The following is a 25141-nucleotide window of genomic DNA, read 5'->3' as shown; positions in this document are numbered from 1 at the left end:
GTGTTAATGATATTTTTCCTTTAAAAAAGGTATACAATCTTTTATTGATCTAAAGTATTTGTCAGTATAATCACTTTAGGATGAAAACTCCTTAATTTCACATTAAGAAATACTGTGTTTGTGCCTTAAGGCAAAGAAGACTTTAACCACTTTCTTGGTACCACTACATGCCAAGCCAAAAGCATCAAGCATAAAACACATTTTATATATACAGTGTCTAACCCCCAAGTCAGCTTGCTCTATACTTGACTGTTTAGAGCTGGCTTCCCCAGTCTCTTCACCAGAAATTTCAAATCTTTTGGTGGAACTAGCTGCGGACTAGTTGCTCTGCTCTTCTGTCCTCAACTTCCACATTCAACTATAACATATCTTTCTCCCTTATTTACCTCGGTGGTCTCATCTGCAACCCCCACTTCATTTTATTTATTTTTTGTAATCAGGTTTTGTTTATTGAACAAGTATATAAATTGACATGCATTATTTATATAATTTACAACAAATGTAATCAAGCATCTTACATATAACATTTCCATACATATTACATTTATTTCCTAACATCCAAGTCTCTCATTAATACATACTTTTTTATTAAACTATCTTTAACCAAACATTCCACTTCATTTTATTAATGCTTCTCTTCATAGCTCTGCTCAGGTTTCAAACCAAAATACACAAAGCCTTATTCTAACTAATTATACAGAGAGAAAAAAAACTCTACATTGTTTAACCCACTGCCTGTTTCATTTAGCAAAAAGTCTTTAGTATATTTATGAATAGTTATTTATTTAAAGGTTTATCAGAGTATCCAGGTCCAGACTGGCAATTTGTGGATTCTGGCAAACGCCAGAGGGGCTGCTTCAAGATGCCAAGAAGCCATAGACAATCAATTATTGGGCTGGTGGGGGCTGTTTCTCTGTACTTACAATCTCATGGCTTTTTGTATCCGATTCTGGACCTGAGATTATCCAAGCAGACAAGATGAGTAAGAATATTAAAGTATACTAGTTATTTCTTTCCAAAATCACCCACATTTAAGTAATAATATGTTGAGTTGCAATTCATTGTGCATGTATTCAGTTAAGCTTCCACACCAACGTAACATTTACAGGAAAGGCAAAGTAAAAATGACTGTTATGCCCTATCAAGTACACAGCAGCAAGTTGGTTCATTGCACCCCCACTTTGCTCCAAGAATACAGACTGCAAACCAAATGTTCACATGAAACACTTTTTAACTTGTAATACTCACTTTTCTCTTTTTAGAACTTTGGATTTCATAGTGACTTTTGACTGTTTCAAAGACCTTATGATTTCATAGATGCATTTGGCTGTTTCAAAGTTTGTAGGCTTACTTTAGTGCCCATTTGTTTTGTCTATGTTTAGGGGTCTATTGGTGCAAATGGAATTCCTGGAGTAGATGGTGAAAAGGTGAGTAGATAACTGGATAAACATTAAATCAATGCCTGATCCTAGATTCTAAAGTGCATGCTCCTGGTAGGCAATTGTATGCATATTGTATATGACACAATCAGATGTGACGGCTACCAAACACAGTGTACTGCTCTGCATTTATGGTCCTGGTAATCTGGATGGGCAGTACTGGGATATGTTGTCTTTAATGGCTCTTTTATGAAAGTGGGCAAAGTGCCACAATGCACCTTCCCCTCAAGATTTGCATCTGCACCTGTCAAGGACTGGTCCTTTGCATCTCTATGTAGAGTACAGCATGCTTTGTGGTATGGTAGGTGAAAGTTCTTAATGCATAGCACTGTTTTTGTTTATTTTAATTAGTTTTCACAAAAGTGCAAACAATTTGAAATCATTTCATAAGAAAGAATATTTAAAAATTGTCAAATGCAAACAATTTGTCATTTGCGTGAGAAATTTTTCCTTTGCACAAATTGAATGCAGGTTGTGTGAACGATCGATGAACTTTAGTGTCGGTAGCAGTGTATTGGCTATGTGCAAGTTAAGTTTGCAAAACAAATTGTCTAATGAAAAATGTATAATTATAAATATTACATTATTCACATTTTACTCTTATGTATGGATTTTTTTTATTCATTGGTGACTTTTATTACATTACCACTATGGATAATATGTGCGTGTTATCTATTACTGTTAAGAAAAATAGTACCGCAAATTATATTTGTGGTCCTTCAAGTATCTCTAAGTTAAAGCTAGAATCTGCTTTTGTATGGTAAGTTCACAAACATTAAGCCAGCACAAACTGTGGCTACTGTTTAACCTCAGAGGAATAAACACATGCCGAATGCAAGGTCCAGAGTAAACATTAATTTCCCCTTGAGTGGTGTTGTAGATGCAAATCATATGGCTGCACTACTGCTAAAGATAATCCACAGAATGTCTACCAGAATGTCACGTGTAGCTAAGAAAATATACTCTTAGGTTAAGTATATCAGTCCAAATTCACAGATATTTTTATTGCTCTCATGACAAAAGTTTTCTGAACACCGCTAATGTAAGTAGAAGGCTAAAAAATTGAATATTGTAATCAACTTGGAAAATAAAAAAAGTTGTTATAGATTATTTTATGGTTGCCACCCAGGGTCGGGCTGGGGGACCCGGGGCCCATCGGGGCTGCTGTCCAGGGCCCCCTCTGGACACCCCCACTGTGGCAGCGCCCCACGCCACTGCGCTGCCAAATGGCAGAGCAGTGAAGTCTAGGGACAGATTGAATGAGATCATGGGACGGGCTATGACCTGGCGATCAGCTATTGGTCAATTGCCACATCAATCTAGAGGAATCCTGCCCGGTTTTTCTGATTTGGAAAAAGGTACTTTTGACCCAGGCAGCCCTTCTGAAAACCAGGATGTCCGCAGCATGTGACAAGCCAAATTATTCCCATTTAATTCTATTGAACCTCGACAACTTTTACTTGCTGAGTTTTTTCTGCTGAGCAAATTTTCTCAGGTGTTTTTCTTTAACAAATACTGACTATTCCTGCTTCTGAAGAATATTCTCAATTATACATACTTCGTGAATTATGAAAAAAAAGTTTTAATAAATGGGCTCCATAGCAGTAAAAAAAGAGAAAATGCTTTTTTTTTTAATGTATATTTTTCCAGGTTGATTTAAAGCAAATCAGACAGAGAATCAGATAGAGAACCCATCACATTACAATTTTAAAATTAATTATTGAAATCCAAGTGCTTTTTGTCACTTTTTACAGAAAATTTTGTAAAACACCAACAGTTTTTAGATGAATAGAAGTTAATTGTGTTGCGAGCCACAATATATCATCTTTATTCATTGTAAAAGGAGTGTAGATTAGTAAGACAATAAAAGTAATAATACACTCTCTAATATTGTGCTAGCTGTATTCGGTCAAAATTCTCACTGCTGCCATTTTTGATTGATACCATGAGACTTGTATAGCGAGCTCCTCTATAAATGGGTAGGTGAAACACATTAAAGCATTATTCCCTGCAAACCCCTTAATACCACACAACGTACAAAAAGTTTAAGGTATTATGTTTCCATGAGTAATGTAAACAATAAAGGTAGGAAAGAATCCATTAGAAGTAAATGTTGAGAAGCATTTGTCAGAAATGCTTCCTTACACTCTCGTTCTGTTTGACCTGGCTTTAAGACAAAGAAAGCATGGACTGAATAATGAGCACAGCTGAATTCTGCATTAGAGCACAACCTAATGAAGGATATATACAGTATTAAAAAACTCACATTTGATCCATGTTTTCTTTATTGCGTTTTATTAAAAATGTCATTGGTGCCATAGCATTGTGGCTGTGTAATTCTTCACTAAGTTTGCTCTGTAAAGCCCACTGACCACATTAACAGTGGCTTACATGTATACATCATTGTTATAGTATTTCAGAGAGAAGAGGAAGAACTAAAACTGACAAATGAACCTTGCAATTTCCTCTCAGCAAGTGTAAATCCTTGCTTTGTGAATTTAAGATAGGGAAAGGAAAAGATTCATTTCTCCTTTGAAACCAGCAATAGAAAATGTGGGGAAGGAGTTGGAATCAGTCTCAGATACTGCTTTTAGCATTCCACTCCAGGAGCAGAATATCTGTGAGCAGGGTCAGATTTAGGCTTGCTTGCTGCATAGGTATCACTAAGCTTCAAAGAGACGTGCTGGCCTGAATGATTCATAAAGAATGAACACAGAACTAAACCACACTACTGGGACACCACTTAGCTATTCTTTAAAAAAGCCAAGGGCTAATTTACAAATGCAAGAACAAAAATACATGGAAAACTGTGTCCAACCAAATATCTAGTATAGGTAAATTTAAAACAACTGGACTTGCTGAGTAATCAATGAAGACATTTCACTACTCATCCGAGCAGCTTCTTCAGTTCAACTGACTGGTGTGGGAAGTTCTCGTCATATAAACTCTTCCACTAATCCATTTACAATGGCACATTGTAACTCTTCAAAGAGGTGACATCTGAAGAAATTCACAGAGGTGTTGATTCTGTGTAGTTACTGTAATAGGATTATCCAATGTGTCATGCAACTCCTTGAAAGAGGTGTTACTTGTGAGAGTTGCATGAATGGATGTGTGAAGTGTTCTGAAACCGCCGGGGTACAGATTTTAGAACAGTCGAAGGCCCCCGCCTCTGTTTAGGGATGGTCTCTCCACCTTGACATGAATCGCCTCTTTCACGCCTCGTTCAAACCAGCGGTCTTCATTGATTACTCAGCAAGTCCAGTTGTTTTAAATTTACCTATACTAGATATACCATGACCCGGATGAATGAAAATCGTCATAGTCATATGTCCAACCAAATACTATTTACAGAAGTTTAGCTCCCTCCTTGGGATAAATGTAAGATAGATTTGGAGACAAGAGTTGAATGCATTCTCTCTCATTCAAAAGGACAATGTCAACACTTGCTTAATTGATCATCTAAAACACATATGCATCATGTTTAGTCCAGTTAAGTGACATAAACATTATAAATGCAGAGCATATTTCTTCCAAAATGATGCTCAACAAAGGAATCAATGCTTTCTCTATTTTTTATGGCTTACCAATGGATATGAACATTTAAACTATCCTCAGGAAATATTAGGAAAATAAATTATAGTTATAAAAATATGTAACACACTGAGGTCATTTTTTCAATGACAGGTTGTTCCTTGTTAACTCTGTTATAAGTTAAAAACTGCATAAAACAACAGTCTGTGCTAATCTGGAAACAGGTAAAATGATTAGAAGTCTTCCCTTTAAATTCTTTGCAGGTGGCTCATATCTAAGTAATTCTATGTCTGAAATAGGCTCCCTAGTGCACCAAATTAAAACAGAAAGTGTTCTTTATAGAAATATACAGCTTAATATATATATATTTACAACAACTTATTAACCTTTGCTAATTCATTTCAGCCGTAAATCTTAACATATTAAGGCTCACTAGCAAGATTCCATAATTTATAATCCATGATTTGAAATTACATTTAGTTTATATGTAAAAAGGACCTCTCTGTTCTGTCTATATTAATCTGACATTCATAGGCACCATAAAATAGAATTAAATTAGTTTTGAAAACAATATGAGAAAAAAGCAAAGCAGGAATTAAAATAGTTTTTTAAAGGTTTTTTGTTGCATGGCAGATGAGAATGTAGTTTTGGTGTACTATTTTTTTGGGGGGGTGGATACTTACAGAGTTGTAATTGTGTCATAATTTATCAAATATAAATGTGTAACTGCTGTTTTCTGTTTGTTATTTCAGGGAGAGCAAGGAGTTATTGGAGCACCTGGTATTGATGGAAAACCTGGAATGAAGGTTAGATTCCTCCATATAAAGTAAAATAGGATAGAGAATTCATAGTAAATGGAATTAATTTTAGGTTAGTCTTATGCTTACATTTGCAGATGCACAATTTTAGTAGGTATGAAAACGTCATTTACCCATCCACCAATGGAAAATAGATGCTATAAAAGATTTATATTTTACACCAGGGCACAGTGCATTTAATTCTTTCTTTAAAAAAAAACCTCTTAAAATGAAAAGGAAAATAGAAAATGTGCCACCTAAGCAGGTCTTAAAATGCATTATGTACAATTAAATTTTACAGTGAAATAACTAATAAAAAGTATTACATTGGTAAAGGGAAATTTGTGTTCTTATTTATACAGTATGTTTTAAATTTATGACTATTATTACATTCGCTGACAAGGCTCCTACTATGCACAAACAAAAACACAAACACGTTTCAACTGTATTTTGTGAGAAAGTTGGAGAAATCTTCTGTAACCATTCACAGCCAACTGTACTCCAGCACAATAGAGTACTTAGTATTTGCCAACCGCTTTGTTCTTTGTTACTATTAAATTTGTTTATTTTCTGTTGTTAATCTCTTATGATTAGGGAGATCCAGGTGAACAAGGAGATACGGTATGATATTTTGTTATTATAATTTCATTAGATACAGTAAAATTGCATTTCCAGCACTACATTTTGTTTTATTTCTAAAACTATGGTCAAAGATTTAACAATCTGGCAAATCATGCCCTCAGTTCTATGGGACTGTGAATGTTTTGAGTCAACGGAATTTAAAATTTGGCTGTACCTCAAGATCTGTGCATGTAAGCCAATTTCCTTGTGATCCCACTGAGTCTTTTTAAACTGTCTCCCCCAAACAGAGCAATGGTTGGATAGTCAGCTAGTAATATTGCTGTGTGATTGGACCTTTGTTAGCTTTGGTGGAAAATCCCAATTTTGCTTTATTTCACACCTGACATGAAACAGTTGGAAAAATATGTAAACATTAAGTAAACACAATAAACAAGTTTTGCCTCCAGTTAGGATTCATTATATCTTAGTTTTGATAAAGTACAAGGTACTGTTTTATTATTACAGAGAAAAAGGAAATCATTTTTAAAAATTTGTATTATTTGTATAATAAGGAGTCTATTATGGGAGATGGTCTTTCTGTAATTCTGTTAAACACAATTCTTACTTTTATTATAAAATATATAGTATTGTTATGCTTTAGGTTGGGGAGGTCAAATTATTGTGTTAGACATACAGGTGAATGTAATAAAAGTCGGTAACGGAAAAACTATTCGCAATGTGAAAAGTTATGCCTTTGCGTGAATTTAATGCGAACCCGGAAACTGTTTAGTGACCACTTCCGACAGTGGAAGACAGTTTGCGAATTTCTTAGTTTGCACCAATGTGCAGTCAATATAATAAAACATCTTACTGAAAAAGTCGTTATGTTTGCTCCAAAAGATTACGACACCTTCAAGCACTTCTTAAGAGTGCGCAATTAAAATTCGCAATGCGCAATTAAAATTCACAATGTAATAGCAGTTTAAGAAACAAGATGTGGATTTTTTTTTTGTAACTTAATTTTTATTTGCTGCACATAAGTTATACATCCATATGACAGTTATCACATTCAGTCAACCAACAGCAGAGTAAAAGCACGTACAGAGACAAGGATATCGTAATGAGTATATAGTCAAAAGACAAAGGCAACATGTTCAACCCAAAGCTTCTCCTGATTAAGGGGCAGGTGGAGGGTGGAGACCCTGTGGGGTGGAATTGGCCAAGCCTCTCAGTATCCATATGTCCCAAGTCTTCGTAAACCGATCCATTGTATCGTTGATGTGAGCTATACCCATTTCAAAAGTACGATTTGCGTTTTTATTCTTATCGGTGCAAATTGTTCTGACTTTTATTACATTCTCCTGTTAATGGGGAAATACACTGTTTCTAATCCTAATTCGTAGGGCTCCAAAGAACTGCAGTCCAGCATTATCTGTGTGATTGCATACCCTTATTGTATGTATCTTGCTCAAGTCAGTGTAGGTATCAATATGTTTTTGAAACCTTAATGATTTTAAAATTCCTAGTAATCTCTTTCAAAAAATATAATTTCAATCATTCCATTCCATTGAGATCATAAAGGAAGCAAATGGTTACTGCTGTGACCTTTATATTAGTTACATAATGTGGTAAATACATGCAACCACAGTCCTGGAACAATCTCACCAATTAGTGATGGGCGAATCTGTGGTGTTTCGCTTCTATGAATAATTTGCGAATTTCCCGCTAAACGGCGAAAAATTCACGAAACGGCACCGGCGTCCATTTTTGATGCCGATGTCCATTTTTTTTAACCCGGCTTCCAAAAAAACGGATGCCGTCGTCCATTTCTTTTGGACACTAGCGAATTTTTGAAGGCGAATTTTTGCGCCTGTTTTGCAAATTTATTCGCCGGCGGTGAATCACGCGAATTCGCGCCTGGCGAATAAATTTGCCCATCACTATCACCAATATTAGTACACTGGATTGTATTTATTTCATAGATGGTTAGATTTGCAGTGTATATTTTATAACATTATTTTTAGATCAACTGCAAAAAAATAAGATAACTACCACAGTAGTTTCTAAAACTACTGTAAAAAAACATTAGAACAGCATTAGTGACTAGCAATGGTCAGGACTTTAATCGAGGAGTACCTATTTGTTAGGCAGCATTCAGCAACTCTAATGAATAATCTGGGACCTCAGGCAAATGCTAATTTTCTCTATAAACCTCTCAGCCTCAGACTGGGACTTCCCATGTAATCCATGGCATGTGCACAACATACCTGCATAGATCAAAGCAGATGGCCCTGATATCATGGAAAGTATCCAAAACCAGAAAAGAGGAGTGTAGCCCAGGGTTTAGTTTTAGTCAAGTGTAGTGGGTGCCTAACAAATTGCCACTCCAGTGAATGTGTGGTGCATTGTTCTTGAAATAGGATGGTACTTTTTGGGGGTTATTGACTAAACTCTGAATGCAATAAACCAGAAAAAAATTGTGTTTTTTTTTAGTATAGAATCCAAATTTTTAATGAAAAAAAAAAATCACAACTTTTTCGGAATTTATTATCCTCCGAGGATGGAAAAAGTCTGAATCCAAAAATCCGGCATCTCAGATCTGTCAAGGTTGCTTATGAGTCAATAGGAGAAGTCCCAAAGATGTTTGATCTGTGCTGGGTTTTGTGCAATAAGTCTACGTTTTCAGGGTTTTCAGGCAAAAATCCGAAAAAAATCTGAGCTTTCAGTGGGAAATTCTGAAAAATTCGAAGTTGTATTTTTTCAGATTCTTTTTTTTGTATTAATACAGTAAATAAGTAAAAAAAAAAAAACCTGTGCGGATTTAGTCGTAGTTTTTTTTCAGAAAATATCGAGATAAATTCGGACTTTGATAAAAAAAACCCCTAAGGCTTCACCAGAGACAATCTTATCTTCTAGTTGCTCCAATACATATTGGGCACTATCCTGGCATTTACAGTTCCATCAGCCATTTCTTCTTTCTATATTTCAATCTTAGGTCTGTTGCTCTGGAACGGTTTGAGGGTCCAAGTCTGGAACACAAATGCATGGGTTATGTAAATAAATAGCTAGGTATTGTATTATTATATCATATCATATTATACTAAAATATAATGTTTTCTTTTATTTACTCAGGGTGATCCCGGAGAAAGCGGCCCTACAGGGGAAACGGGAGCTAAGGTAAAGCACAAAAAAAGTAAACACATTCATTCTATAACAAGGCACCCAGAATAAAAAAAAACATTTCTATAAAGGTTTAATGTCAGCTAGGCATTTTACCCATAGAATTGTATCAGGTTGTCTTAGGTTTCTCTTTTAAAAATGGCACACTTTAAATACTCATTAAATTGAGTTATAATGTTATTTTTAAATATCAGTAAAACATCCCTGCTGTTAACAGTTTCACAGTAACCATCTCACTTTCCTAAGATAAACTTACCACTTCAACAGCTTGAGTATCACTTCTGTTCTCACTCTCTCTTATTTAGCTTTGGATGGCAGGGGATACTTAATCATAACATTTCCCTTTGTTCTTAACTTTAGCAAGCAAGTCAGGCACAGTTATTTTCCAATTACCTTTTATCAACATTTCAACCAAATAAAAGGGAAACTGGTGCTAAGACTTGTACATTCAAAAAATAACAGGCTGAGAAACATCTGCACTACAAAAAGAGAGCCATACAACATAATTAGGTTGAACTTCCCTTTAGTTACCATTTAGCTTTTATCTCTCTATATTAGGGCAATAGACCTCTACCTCCTAGGGATGTGTGATTATGTGTGCTTGTGTGTCATTGCCTTAGTGTGATTGTGCTATGCTCCTGGTACCCCACTCTGTGTATGTTCATACACAGAGTCCTTTGGATGCAAGTAAAATGCTTATGTGAAACCCATGCAGGCACACTAGATTATTTCACTTGGACAGAGCATCATGCAGTACTATGAGGTTCTATAAAGCTACTCCTCTTATATTGTATAATATTATATTGTAAAAAATGGCAGAAAACAGATCTGCCTCAACATGCTCCACTCCAGGAACCCAAAAACCTAAAGTGGGCGTTAATTAAATATATCCGTGAGTATATGTAAGCACAATGCATATAAATCTGGATTTATTTTTTTTCCCAAGATGTCATTCAGACTAAATATGTTTTTCTTGCAACAAGTAGAAAATGATATGGCATAAATAAGGATCTAAAAAATGTCATCATTAGTACAAGATCGCATTCAACATTTATTTTTTAACTGATCTAGTATTCAAGAGGAAGGACCTTCCACAAGTTAAGGCTCCTTCCCTGCAGGAGTATTGATATGCAGTGTCATAAAATACTATGATTTAATCAGCAATAGCAGGACTTTGTACAACCACAGCAGCACAAAAATCAAATGTAAAAGGGGAACCTCAACATATTTGGAGTATAAGTTACCCTTCAGTGTACTCCTTTTGCTATTATAATAGAACCCCCATTTTATGTTTTAGGGGACCAGAAAAAAATGGTGTAAAATCCAGGAAAATATAGAATCAGGGTAATGTGTTGTGCATAATATATAAGAGGGACCACAAAACAACAAATGTAAAATGAGGGAAAACTTAAAATCAGGGAATGTAAAATTAAGGTTTCACTGTATTTAACAACTCATCACATATGCTGGGAATGGCCCATTAGCTTGATGTGGAGTGCAGTACACTGGATATCACTGGATAAATAAGTCTTTACTGTAGATATCTCCATTCGAGTCCAGTCTCCAAAATATTAAATCAGACCTCCCCATTAAGCTACACTGGAAATCTGCTCATTTAATGCAAAAGTAGCAGATTTATTTAGCCTATTAAAACTAGTACTGAAGAAAGCTATAATCACTTTAGTTTATTTTGCAACTATGGAGTTTTGGGCAGTGGTATTAGTCAGTATAAGTCTCAAATTAGTTGTGTGATCCTTACAAATAACTTCTACAAGACCAGAAACACCAAAATAAAAATGATCAGATTCATCTTTTATCTGCTGTCTAAACAAAGCCCCACCTGATCTATTGTGTTCAGGGTAATTACTAGTGATGAGCAGTCTGTCCCGTTTCGCTAAAAAATTCATGAAACAACAAGAAAATTTGTGAAACGAAGAAAAATTCAGAAAACATATGGGCGATATTTTTGTAGCAAAACATATTAGAGTCTATGGGCAATTTTTTTGTCTACCGATTGACAATTTTGATGCATGTGCAACATTTTTTGTTGCATGTATTTTTCGGAGCACGTAAAAATGACAATGTGCCATATTTTTGGCGCCATTCCGCAAAACTTTTCGCCAACAGTGAAACTCAGAAATTGGCCACAAAATCTTACATGGTGAAGAAATTCGCTCTTCACTAGTAATTACCCATTAGAACCTGATCATTGCATACACAGAGTGTGGAGCACACAGAAACCAGTGTTAGCTGGATAATGCAATCAACTGCAATAAAGGCATGCAGAATATGGATTTAATATTTGTTTTTCAAAAGTAACTCCAGCTCATTTTTTTTCAGGGGGATCCTGGATCTTCTGCTGCGGGAATAAAGGTACAATGTGTGGTTTCAAAACTTTGAGTACCCTAATCAATTTAAGCATACATTTTGTTGTGGGGTTTATTAGGTAGAAAACAACCATTACTTCAATTAATCTAAATGGCCCAGTGCATTGAGTACATATTCCAGTTTTGTTTCCAATCCATACAATCTGGTGATTTATGACTTTTTTTTCATTTTCTTTTTTGATATAGGGTGAGCCTGGAGAACCTGGACGTTCTGGGCAGAAGGTAACAATAACAGCAAGATGCAAGGCATTTTCCTCCCCATACTGAAATATTAGCTAATAAGCAAACAGCAAAATGAAGTCATGAACAAACAATAACTTCTAAGGGCATTTATACATTTAAACATCTTATATTTGTAAGATATAACTGTTATCTTGTATTCTACTGGAAATATAATCAACGTTTGCTACCTGCACTGGCACTTGAATTGTAACTTGCATGGTTTAACTTCAAATGCATCTCTTTTACTAATATATCTATTTTCAAGCTTCTCCCTCCGGCACAAACTCACTGCACAAAAGAGAATAAAAAAAATAGACATCTCCTCTTTATTTAGTAAAGTTCAATATCTGGATAAGGATTCTGAGACCAATGTTCACAACAACATGTTCTAAAACATGTAAGACAAAATAGAATACTGGATTTCATTAATGCATTCGTTTCATAATAGATGCAGAATCGAAGAACTATGCTTGCAGAATATATAATTCTTTGCTAAAGAAGATATATATTGACACAAAGGAAGTGATTTTGAGGATAAAGCAGGATAACTTATTCATTTTGAAAATTAATGAGGTAATGACTAGTGATGGGCGAATTTATTTGGCAGGTGCGAATTTGTGGCCAATTCCCGCGATTCGCCGCGAAAATTCACCGGCGTCCAAAAAAAATAGACACCGGCATCAAAAACAGACGACAGCATCAAAACGAGATGCCAGCGCCGTTTCGCGAATTTTACGCCATTTTTCCGAATTTCACAGGAAAATAGCAAATTTTTCGCGGAACGCCCCAAATTCGCCCATCACTAATAATGACACCGAAATGCATTTATTTTGGTTTCCACATTTCCACACTTTTTTGTGTATGGCTTTACTGATAATTCTTAAGAGTGAAGTTAATAATCGCCACAGTCTGCTAAAGTGAAATTCCACCACTCTCTATCAATTTCTATGAGATTTTGAAAGGCATATTTATCAAAGGATGAACTTTCACTTTCACCCATTGATTAATACTGTTTTAAAAATCCCATAGAAATGAATACAGAGTGGTGGAATTTTACTCCAGAGGACAGTGGCTATCTCTAATTTCACTCTTGGAAAATATACCCCTTGGACTTCTATCTGCTTCCTTCTGGTTAACAAAAGATCAGTGAAAGAATTTATAATAATAATTATAATATAGCTGAAAGGCATATACTGTCACCATAAGATAAATGTACTGTATCTGTGGTTTGAAGACCCAACACAAGTTGTAGTAATCTTATATTACAAAGTGGAAGAGATGAGCATGTTTCTTTTCAAGAAGAATATTGTCTTCATTCTTCTTTGGGTAAAAATACAGCTACTGCCTTCTTTATGCCAGCTCAGCTGGTGGAGTGAGGTTGTAGTTTTGTTTGAGCATCAAAGCTTCCCTTGACTTAAACTGTGTGGGAAAGACCAAATTATGTATAAAATATTTAATTCTATACTAATATTTATAATGGCAAAATCTCCTAAGTATGTGAAACCCATTCATTCCTTCTAAACAACATATAACACATTAAAATACTGCAAGAAAAGTAAGGAAGTTATTATTTATTAATAACAGCCCTGCGCAATATGGTGGCGCTCTAAAAATTCTTGAGAATAAATAATTAATAAGTGTAAAAAGAAAATTGATAATTAATTACAGGGTTTTTTGGTTCCGTGTCGGATTCTGGCTATAGGGCTTTGCTGTTTTCATTATTATTTGTTTTTAAAAATACATGGTTATTATCAGAAACTAAAGAAACTCATATGTGGTTGCCCATGACAGATACTAAGTAGTGTACTCTGAGCAGTTTTACTGGTTTAATGAATTTAATGAAACACAACCATGTATGAGAATGTAAGTGAATGAGCAGGCACTCATCGCTTATCATGGTGTAGGATGGAATGATGTCTTTCAACCACAATCTTATACAGAGTGCCAGGGTAAAACAATTAATTACAAATAAAACTTAACTAAAAGTTGCAATATAATGGGCCTCAATCAGATGCACCAATATCAAAGCTCCACCATATCCTAGAAAGTATTGTGTGGGAGCAAGATAAGTTTTCACTTAATTCTTTTAGCTGAATCCAAGCTATGGTGTAGTTACTTTTCTGCACCATAGATAACTAATAAGCTAATCATAGATGTGTTTTATTCATGTATACCACTCACACTCTAATTTAACATGCAAATAAAGACTTACATTTAAAAGCTATTTCATATTTACACATCCTAAAAAAGTTAGCTGTTTCTAGAGACCGGTATCCAGATAAAATATATATGTCGACCTTAATATTATATATAAAGGTGGACAAAATAAGAGCCATTACAGAGGAATATTGTAGCTTCCACATAAAGTCATTGCCTTTTTAATAAAGATTTGTATGCACCAAGGACTGAATGCTTTTCTAATCAGATTCAATCATTTCAATAGTCAACAAGCAGACAAAGTGCTCTATGCATTGCCTGGTTCCTTGAGTAAATAAGCAGGTCAGGACCTCTCCAATGAAAGTATTAAGTACAGGACTGGTATCCTCAGAACATGCTGGGAAACGCTCTCAGTTAATAACCAATGATTTGTTTAAGCTGTAGAACAGAATGTACTCATTGATTTTAGAATGAGAGTGACATGTAAGTAGAATATATCATTGTATTTTACACTAACTAGTAAAGAAATCTACTGTTTTATTCTGCTTTATGATCCCCCCATCAAAATGATTTTTTTTCTGTATTGTCATGTGATTTTCCTATGTAGGGTGAACCAGGGCTTCCTGGGCTTCCTGGACTTCCGGGGATTAAGGTAAATACTGTTGTTACTATAAAAAAGAACTCTATTAACCAGCATTTGAAATTTCACTCTTTTAGAGTGTTATTATATACAATTGGACTGCCCGTCAGTAGACTCCCAACTTGTTTTCACCCCTTAGCACAGTAGTTCAGCAAATGTAATTTATGGCAGTAATTTTTTTGCTTTATTTTTCATTTTAAAAGTGTCCAGCTTGCAAACCTGGCTTATAATGGGGTTTCATTGTGCCATTTGGGGCTGGGGATAATAAATAACAAATAATGTTTTACAGTCATAATCTAGGGTCTGTAAAATATAAACCTTATAATGAATTACTACAAGAAGTGGGTTTTGCAGTTCAGAGCAGGATGGGTCAAATAATTCGAAGGTGGTGTATTAACATTAAAGTATTCTGCATCAATGTTTCTTAGGGATCATCATATGCGTAGGTCTGTTTTTTAAAACTGTTTCACTTGGCTTCTTTGAAAGGGGTTAATGGGAAAAAATAATCTGTGAATCAGCAGCCCTGTTTTAACTGCACTAAAGAATTTTGCACTTCAATTAGAAGAGACCTTTATCAAACAGCATGGTGATCTGTTTTGTATATCATTGTTTTATTGTCAAGAGTCCTTGAGAGACAATTATGATATATTGCAATGAAGTACTGAAGTAAAGTTAATATGTTAGCCGTATATGGAATGTAATCAGCTAAGGGGCAAAGAACGGGGGGGGGGGGGGGGGGGGGTTATAGAAACAATGCATTAAATGGGAAGTAAAGTCTAAAATAGAATAAGGCTAGAAATGCTGTATATTGTATACTAAACATGAACTTACTGCACCACAAACCTAATAAAACAATTATTTATGCTTTCAAAGTTGGCCACAGGGTGTCACCATCTTGTAACTTTGTTAAACATCTCTGCAAGACCAAGACTACGCACATGCACAGTGTGGTCTGGGCTTCAGTTGGGAGGTTAATCTTAGGGATCGTCATAAATTATCAAAACAACACAAGTCAAATAATATCTGCCAGAAGCCAATACAGCAAGACTGATTAATAATCAGAATATGCAGACTGCACTGGGTCCTGTGTTGTCATGTAATCTAATGTGGATTTTATAGCTTTTGTATTGTTTAATACAAACTTTCTCCAACTCTGTAGAACCAGTGACTGCAGCAAAATAATCCTCCAAACAGAACCCCAGTTTATCTGTTAAAATCCGGCTCCATGATCTTTGTCCCTGCAGCTGGAGTTGGAAACAGTAAAGGGGATGTACAGGCAAAAATAAAATCCAATACAAATCCCTACAAAGTCGCCGACTGCTCTACAGGGAAACAAACAAAGCTGCTTGAGTTCTGCATGGCTGGGAAGTATGGCGGGGCTCCCCCTGCTGTACATAAGTATGATAGTTTTCCTGCAGAGCAGTTAGGGACCATCTGGCAATTCCTATCCACAGCAGTAAATGAAGGGAGAATTTCTCTGCATACAGTCAGGTTTCTCATAAAAACAGCACACATTTTTTAATTAAACATAGGTTTCTTTTTCATTAAATAAAGTAAAAATGGGATTTTATTTTTTTGCCTTTACATGCCCTTTAAGGTCTATGTTTACAACCGATTTAATTTAGCTAAAATATCTGAATGTTATGTTGCATTTAATAGAAGACATGGGAACCAGGTCCAACAACTTCAGTTAGCAGTAGTCTGAAGCAAAGTTAATATTTATTGTCCAAATGTCTTAACTAGATTGGTAGCTAGGCAGCACCATTGTTTTGTGGAGGGGCGTCCGTCAGATCCAAAGTTTTAGGAATCAAAAGCTTTACATGAAATAAGAATATGCAGTTTTAGGCTTAGTATAATTTAGTAAGATTTCAATAGGATCTACCTATTCACTAGTGATGGGTGAATAAATTCGTCAGCCATGGATTTTCAAAGAATTTCTGCGTTTCACAAAACTGCGAAAAAATTGTCGTGCGTCAAAATTATTTAGTAAATAGTAAATGGGCCCCCTAAATGACAAGCAGTTTAGATGGCAATTTTTACCAGTCTTGACTGATTGACCAAATGAAAAATATTATAGCTAAATAGCATTTTCTGCTTTCCACTATGATTATTAAATGATTTCCCTTGTTTCTCTTGCTATTAATGGCATGACATTTCTTTACTGAGCGTCCAGAAAAAAGATAATACTTCCTATTCAGACACATTGAGGGAAATTTAATACATGACTTTTGCATTAAAAAGTGACATTTTAGGCTATTGTCTGTATACATTTAAATATAGATAGAAAATAGAAGCAATCATTTTCAGATTTTTTTTTCTTTTTCTCTGTGCACATTTTCTCTTAATGGAATCTCCTTATATTGTGATGGTTACTCTGCAGCTTCTGCAATTATGGTTTTGTATTTGATAAGGATTCATTGGCAGCTGGAGAACCTATATATATACTATATATACTGTGCTATTTATCTTTTGGTTTCTTTACATACATAAGGGCTTGTCTTGTTGTTTTCACCAAACAACATTTCTCTGAATATTTTATGTTTTATGTAAGATAAGAAGCTGGCATATTGGCTGTCAGCCAAAGTGTAGGCTTTAATTTAAATGGAAATTCTACTTCTAAATAGCCTGCAGACATAGGAAGGTACAGTGGTCCATCACAGGTGGACATTAGAGAGCTATGTAGTATACACAGCAAATCTTACACAACTCAATCCTATTTATTGAGATATTAGTTATATATACTCTAGAATTTTAGGGAAATTAGGGAATTCGGCTGGCGTGAATTAGAGGTAAATTTCCACATTTTGCCGCCGGCGAATGAATTTGCGAAACTCCCGAAACTTTCGTCAAGAAATTTTTGATGCAAGTCCGAAAAGTCTCTTGCATCAAAATCGTTATGCGGCAACACTATTCGGACGCCCATTGACTTTAATGATGGCGTCAAAATAGACGTGGGCATCAATTATCGAGTTTCATTAATTTCTCACCATTTTGCGAACTTCGTGGGGAAATTCGCAAATTTTTTGAGAGAAATTCGCCCATCACTAGAAATCAGATCTAAGCAACAAAACATTGGTGAGGCCGCATTATGCCATAGATTATGTATTTCATATGTAATCTAGGATTGCACAGGTAACTAGTGTCTGGGGCCAAAAATTATTTATATGGGGTAATATAAAATACCTGAATAAAAAAAGTTTTGCCTCCCCTAATAGCAATTTCATAACCTTTCAATAATAGGAAGCAATAATACAAGTTTACTAATTGGATGCCTGTGAAGTGGAGTTTCAGCTCTTCAAGCCATTGTTAAGCCGTAAGACTATATCAATGCACAAACTGCAAATGTTTCTTGAGCTCCCCCTAGTGCCCTGTTTCTTCCTAAAGCAAGTGATCCAAAGTACTGTAGCCATTCACTGGTCTGTGTAAGGAGGTGATCGCCCTTTAATTCCAAGCATGCTGTAAGCTGATAAAACTTTCAGACTGGAAACAATTTTAAGACTTTGTATACTTAACTGAAATCTGAGATGTAATCTCTTGAACAGCAAAATTTTTTAAATATAAAATGAATTATGCATGCAATCTTATTTTTGCCTTGATTGTAATTAGTGGTTTATTTCATCAGAGGTTCACATTTCAATAGAATATTTTGTGCTATGCTTGATCAGTTTTCACAGCTTTGCATTTACAGACTACTAACTTTTTTGTGTAAAATTGTATGATGTTTGAACTCTTACCTGTATACCAACATATTAAAAGCACTAAGAAAAAAAAAAAATATATATATATATATATATATATATATATATATATATATATAAAAAGAAGAGAGATCTGCACTTCATAGGACCATCCATTTTCAATGCGACCATCCAAAACCATGGATTTATTGGAGGTCGATTATTATTGGTTTTAGGTGTTTCTAAAACCATGACTAAATTCACAAACTCTAAAACCACCAATATAAAAATGAAGAATATTAAAAAATACGAATACCTTGAAAACATCTATAAAATTTTAATTCCTCTGACAATTATTAGTGGAAAAAATCAGAAAACCTCTAAAAGTGAGAATTATTTTAAAGTGGTCCAATCAGATCAGAGCCGCTTCCTTTGAACTTGGCAACTTTTGCTTGGCAAAGTTTAGCCTTAGAAGTTTTTCATGGTTTTTAAACTTAAATAAATCTTGAATTTTTAGAGCTTTTTAGAAACATAGGAAAACCACAAATTTTTGGAGATTTATGGGGAAAAAAATGAAAATCGATTAATTTTTTATATGCAAGGTGCAGATCTTTCCTTCTTTTTGGACACTTCCTCACATGTGGATTGCACTTTGACCATTGACCCAGTTATGCATTGGTGTCTGCATTTAGTTGCAGATTATATTGGTGTACATAGTGTTTGAATAATTAGTATACTACTAGCATAGGTTTGTAAAATATAACTATATATTTATTTGTTACATATATATATATTACAGTAGGTGCATTATTGTTATGACTGACTTGAAATATGATATGGCAATCTAAGTGATTACCTCAGGCTAATTTACTTTTATTAAATTAACATAATGTTGCTACCTGTTGTATGGGAATTTGTGTGGGCAGTTTTCGTGTTTATATCCACGTGTCACTTAAAATAACTTTCTACCTGAATCTGGCTTATGGAATTCAGACCTGTAAGGTTGTTTGCAGAGCATTAAATTACTATCTTTCTGCTGGCCCTTCACCTCAAAGTTTAATTTGTTGTCCTACCCCATCTGTTGTCCCCTTTCTGGCGTCTCTAAAATGGAAACAACAGCTTAGCTGTCAATTGAATGTCTACAGTGACAGTAACCTAGAAAAGATTTTTAAAGTTACATTCTAAATATGGGGTAATGTAATTAAAGACCCAATGCTTGCAAAAGGTTAACTATCTTATAGCATACCGCAGTTATTATTTATTGTACACTTTACTGGTTGCTATATGTAGTGATGGGAGAATTTGGGGCATTTCGCTTCACCAAAAGATTTGCAAGTTTCCCACGAAATTCGCGAAACGGCAAAAAATTCATGAATCAGCATTTTTTGACGCCGGCGTCCGTTTTTTGACGCGAATTTTCGCTGGTGAATCTTCGCTGCAGTTTCAAGAATTTATTCGCCTGAGGCGAATTGCGCAAATTCGCACTTGGCGAATAAATCCGCCCATCACTATATGTTATATACCTGGAGAAAACAGGTCCCACTCTTGTACCTCCAGAAGAGCAAAAAGAAACTGCAATAATGCTATATGGAAGGGGTTAAGGTAAAGGGAGTAATTCAATAAGATGGAAGAATTATGCAAGATTAAACTATATAATTCCAGGCAAACAATCAATTTCCAGCATCAACCTTGCGGCTGCTAAAGACATTTTCTTTCATAAATTACAACTTAAGTCATCTATGTGCTTTAGTACTAAGAAGGGTGTAAGGAAAGCACAAGTATAGTTAAACTTTGAAGAAAAGTTTGTTTTTAGAGCTTTTGTTGCAAGCCGCAATGAAGCTGTTACAAAAAAAACACGATGCGATAAAGCGTGAATTTACAGTAGTTTTGGATTAAAATGAGGCACCCTTACAGCAGACTTTCTGTACAAACAAAATTCATCCAGGTATTGCTTTTGTAGCCAATAACATATTCATTGTTTTTATCTTCTGCATATTTCTCCATATTGTATTTTTTTTTATAGAAGCACTAAATCCCCTGAACATCAGAGCGCACAGAGTGACTCACTTATTACCTTGCAAGGATAACTGTGTGGAGTATAAATTAGGGCTATAGAATATGGAAAATATTGAGAGATTTCAATAGGCATTAAATCCCGATTTTATCATGAAGAAGAAAAATGTGCTTGAGCTTTGCATGTACTTCATGAGCTGTTTTGATCATTCTTTTATTTTTCCTTAAAAAGACTGTAAATTAGGTATGTTTGCATATGAATGGAACATGTTCTATGGCTTCAGATTCAGGAGAGGCATTTTCTTTAGGCTTTAGTAAACCAGCACAGGGTAATGCTGCTCTATCCAAATCGACAAAAGAATACATCGGAAATTTGTAAGGAATATATTTTTAGCTCAACTCTCCTGCCCAAAATTCCTCAAAATGTGTGAGTGTTCTATGTACTAATAAAATGTATCTAAAACATGAGGCTTCACAGATTTCTTTTAAAGGGCATCTATACATTTACGTTTTATTTTCCATATATATTTGCCTTATAGATTTTCAGCCTATAATCATTTCCCAGGAAGAAGCTAAATATGATAATAGACAGGTATAACTGCAACAAGAAAAAAAAAGTTTGCTAATAGCCTTCGCAGAGGAAATGTGTTTAGTTGTATTAAGCACAGTACTACAGGAACATTCTAGGCTCTAGGGTAAAGTAGTCCTTTAAGGTTTTTGTGGCATGAGCAAGGGTGTCTGATTATGCTGGGAACTGTTGCTCATTAATGGTTTAAAGTCTTATAGCTTTAATTTAATGGAAAACAGGTTTACATGTGGTATATTTCAGGGACTTAGGACTGGATACTGTACGTGATCGATGTACCTACAAATATTATTTTCTTGGTATGCTTCAGAAGAACAAAAGCTGGCCTATAGATAATGCCTACTTTTATCTAGCAATGAACATTTCTTAGATAAGGGGGGTTCCATTATCTGCAAATTAGGAAATTATTGGTAGAGTAATCTTCCTTTAATTAGGGATTCCCCTCTTGAAGATAAGACATTTTTGCCTTTTTTTATTTCAATTAGATAGAAGCTTGAGCATTTCATTGTGTAGAAATAATTGGCTCACAATTAACCTTGCCACTCAGGAGCTTGTCTTTTCAGAATTGTTATAGTATGAAGCAATTCACACATTTTCTGAGATATTATTCAGCTATTTCCTCTTCAATTTAGCTTTATCAAAGGGAGATACACATTAAGGGTACTTTTTTGATATGCAACAGGCTTTTATATTCCTGGCTATTCAAAACACATTATTTTATCTCTTGCCTTTACAGGCATAAGGTTGTGTTTCAAAAGAATGCTCCAGGAAAGAGTTTGTAATAAAACATGACTGATTTCCTTTGGAAACATGAGGGATCATGAGACAGCTTTTGGCCAAACTGTCAATTACTTAAGGATTCCCCTCAGAATATCTTTAAAAACAAAAACCGGAGGCTTTATTTTTTTCTTTAGCAGTCCTTTCAGTTTATTTAATGGTGCGGTCATCCAGGGAGATAAAGTGGAGCAAGCTTTGCAGACTTGGTTATATATCAAGGGGGCATATCTTTTGAAAAAGACTTTCTTATCCATAGCCACTAAGCAATTATTCTCCAGTTTGTGTTTTTTGGACATCGCAAATAGCTGCTTGGTGGAGGTAAAATAGGGATACATTCTTAAAAAGCAGACATTATTATTTTTTATTTTACATTAGAACTTGACAGCAACACACGGGAGGTACAAGTTGACTCAGTTATAGTAACCCACAGCAGCCAAGGAGCATGTAGCTCTGTCGGCTCAACTGCAGTACTGCTGTTTCATCTTCATTATTACATTCCATTATACTTATTGAAAAGGTACTTCATTTAAAATTAATACATAATACATGATTTAAATGTTAAATGAAATTTCCATCCATTCAGGTGTACAGGCAGTAGAACTGGATGGCGCCCAGTCATTATTGGGGTCCTAAAAACACATTTTTAGTATTATACAGTATGCCACAGGGGGACTTAGATGTTGTAATTGCAAGAACACCTAATTATATGACAGCCCTGATTAAACTCACAATACTAACACACGGTTAAACACCAAAACAGGCAAAAGTTTGCCCAGAAAATCATAGTGTTCAATTTCACTATTGGACCAAGTTAAGAAACTCTGAGGGGCTTATTTACTAAAATTCTATTTTTTCTCATTTTTTTTCTCAAAAATTCTAGCAAACCCAAATGCCTGTAATTTACCATTAATTATTCTCAATACAATTGGTGCGTCAAAAAGTTCCAATAAAATTGAGCGTCAATTCGAATCAGGCAACTTTTTTGAATTGTCACTGTGAAAATTCGAGTTTTTCGAGTTGCCGCCCGAAAAACTGGAATTTGTCTGATTATCTGACAGCCTGAAATTATAGAGAATCCTGAAGGTAAAAAACGTGTTCCAATTGTTAAAGGGACCATCTGCCATTTACTACTTGGATTTTTAGCAGCTTTAGAGCATAATAAATCTTGAAAAATGTTAGTTTGTTTTCCTCTAAAAAAATTTGAGGCTTGATAAATAGGCCCCTGAATGTCTGCTATTGGATAAAGGGATATGCCACTGGTATAAGTAATATACAGGTATGGGACCTATTATACAGAATGCTTGGGACCTGAGGTTTTCCAGATAAGGGATTTTTCTGTAATTTAGCTCATAATACTTTTAGGGGGTTATTTATTAAGCTCCAGATACCCGAAATCCAAAAAATTCGGATTTTTCGGACCTTTAAAAATAATCCAAATTTTTCAGGATTTATTAAAGACTGATGGAATGTAAACTCCGAATCCGAAAACCCGGCATCTCAAAGCTCTCTGGGTCCTGTATTAGTCAATGCGGAAGGTTCCAGTGTCTGGCCTTTCACTTAATTTAGAGCTTTCTGGATAGCGGTCTCCAGACAACAGATCCCATACTTGTACCAGAAACAAACAGATGTGCTAAGGCAGAGTATCTCTCACTAATCTACCATTGGCATATAAAAATAATCTATAGCTTGTTGTAAAACGAATCTCTGCAAGTTTACCATAGCGTTATTCCAGTATATGCATTCTCAAGGCATTAAATATATAAAGCCCTGCATAAACATGATATCCAATGTTATAGTGATTACTAAATTTTACAATAACTATAGATATTGGTATATATAGTTTGTGAGTATATGTGTGAGTGTGTGTATGTATGTGCACTGGGGTTTATTTGGAGCGGTTGAACTTGATTGACTCCGGTCTTTTTTCAACCCAACTTAACTATGTAACTATGCAAACATTAAAGTTATTAAACATTGACAAATGGCACACTCTTTTAATTGTCATACACTCATACTGACAGACATCCAGTCATTATGCCCTAAGCTCAGATAATGTGGAGAATATTCTTGGGTCCCCTTGTTTTGATGTCTCCTTTAGCACTGCTTAATTAGAGCCTATGCATGAGATTTCATGTATAATAAGTACATTTTATTGCTCTAACTAATGGCATTGTGCAGAATGGCAGTACTCTCTTTACTGCGTCCTATGTTGTACTGTATTCACAAGTGCACAAATAATGTTTTATATAATAATGTTTTGGCCTGTACCTGAAATCAAAATGTATTTATAAGAAAAAAGCATGTGTATCTGGGTCAGTGTTTTTGGACAGAACTGTCTGAAGAAGAGAATGCCCAGGAGTGAGCAAATAATAATATTGCATCCACTAAAGCAGGGATCCCCAACCTTTTGTACCCGTGAGCAACATTCAGAAGTAAAAGGAGTTGGGGAGCAACACAAGCATGAACAATTTTCTTGGGGTGCCAAATAAGTGCTGTGATTGCCCATTTGGTAGCCCCTATGTAGAGGCTCTGTTTGGCAATACACCTGGTTTTTATTTCACCAAAACTTGCCCCAAGCCTGGAATTTAAAAATAAGCACCTGCTTTGAGCCACTGGGAGCAACATCCAAGGGGTTGGGGAGCAACATGTTGCTCACGAGCTACTGGTTGGGGATCACTGCACTAAAGGATTAGACTGAGCATCCAAAATAACAAAATTTAGCAAAAGGAAACGCATTACAGTGTTAAACAATATGCATCCCCCCATCTACATCATACTTAAATTCACTTCAATGTGGCATAACTGTAAAGCAGTTTTTATTAGACTTACATTTTGCGCTAATATATTCCAGGCTCAGGAAGCAGAACAGACCTGTATAAAATTGTCATACGTACTACGAGCCCTTTTAAAAAGCAGCCATGGGATTGAGACATATGCGGCCAGAAAGCAGCTAGAAATTATCCATTTCTGTCCAACTGCAGTGTAAATCCTCAAATAAATTAGCGGTGGTTACAATTTTGTTCACAGCTGGTGCTCCGAAGGCTTGAAAATCTCAGTCTTTAAAATAAATTGGTTGTACTGTGCATAGAGTTGTTTAAATATGGGAAGTGAGGGCCTTTCCAAGTTCAAATGTCATTCCACAAGAGCATAAATATTGGGCTAAAATCTAAA

The 25141-nt window shown here is 35.2% G+C and overlaps 1 protein-coding gene across 7 annotated transcripts in view; it reads left to right on the top strand.

Annotated features, from left to right (window-relative positions):
- LOC108706699 (collagen alpha-1(XXV) chain) overlaps positions 1 to 25141 on the top strand; it is a 265983-nt gene that overhangs the window by 197536 nt on the left and 43306 nt on the right. For all 7 annotated transcript variants that reach the window (XM_018243341.2, XM_018243342.2, XM_018243344.2 and 4 more), the window contains exons 11-17: positions 1383 to 1427; positions 5726 to 5779; positions 6365 to 6391; positions 9464 to 9508; positions 11852 to 11884; positions 12085 to 12120; positions 14885 to 14929. In XM_018243341.2, the coding sequence (XP_018098830.1) occupies positions 1383 to 1427; positions 5726 to 5779; positions 6365 to 6391; positions 9464 to 9508; positions 11852 to 11884; positions 12085 to 12120; positions 14885 to 14929 (285 nt within the window). The remainder of the gene's footprint in view (positions 1 to 1382; positions 1428 to 5725; positions 5780 to 6364; positions 6392 to 9463; positions 9509 to 11851; positions 11885 to 12084; positions 12121 to 14884; positions 14930 to 25141) is intronic.

This window comes from Xenopus laevis, chromosome 1S (genome assembly GCF_017654675.1).
Source record: "Xenopus laevis strain J_2021 chromosome 1S, Xenopus_laevis_v10.1, whole genome shotgun sequence".
Classification (NCBI taxonomy): domain Eukaryota; kingdom Metazoa; phylum Chordata; class Amphibia; order Anura; family Pipidae; genus Xenopus; species Xenopus laevis.
This window is presented reverse-complemented; position numbering and strand designations above follow the sequence as displayed.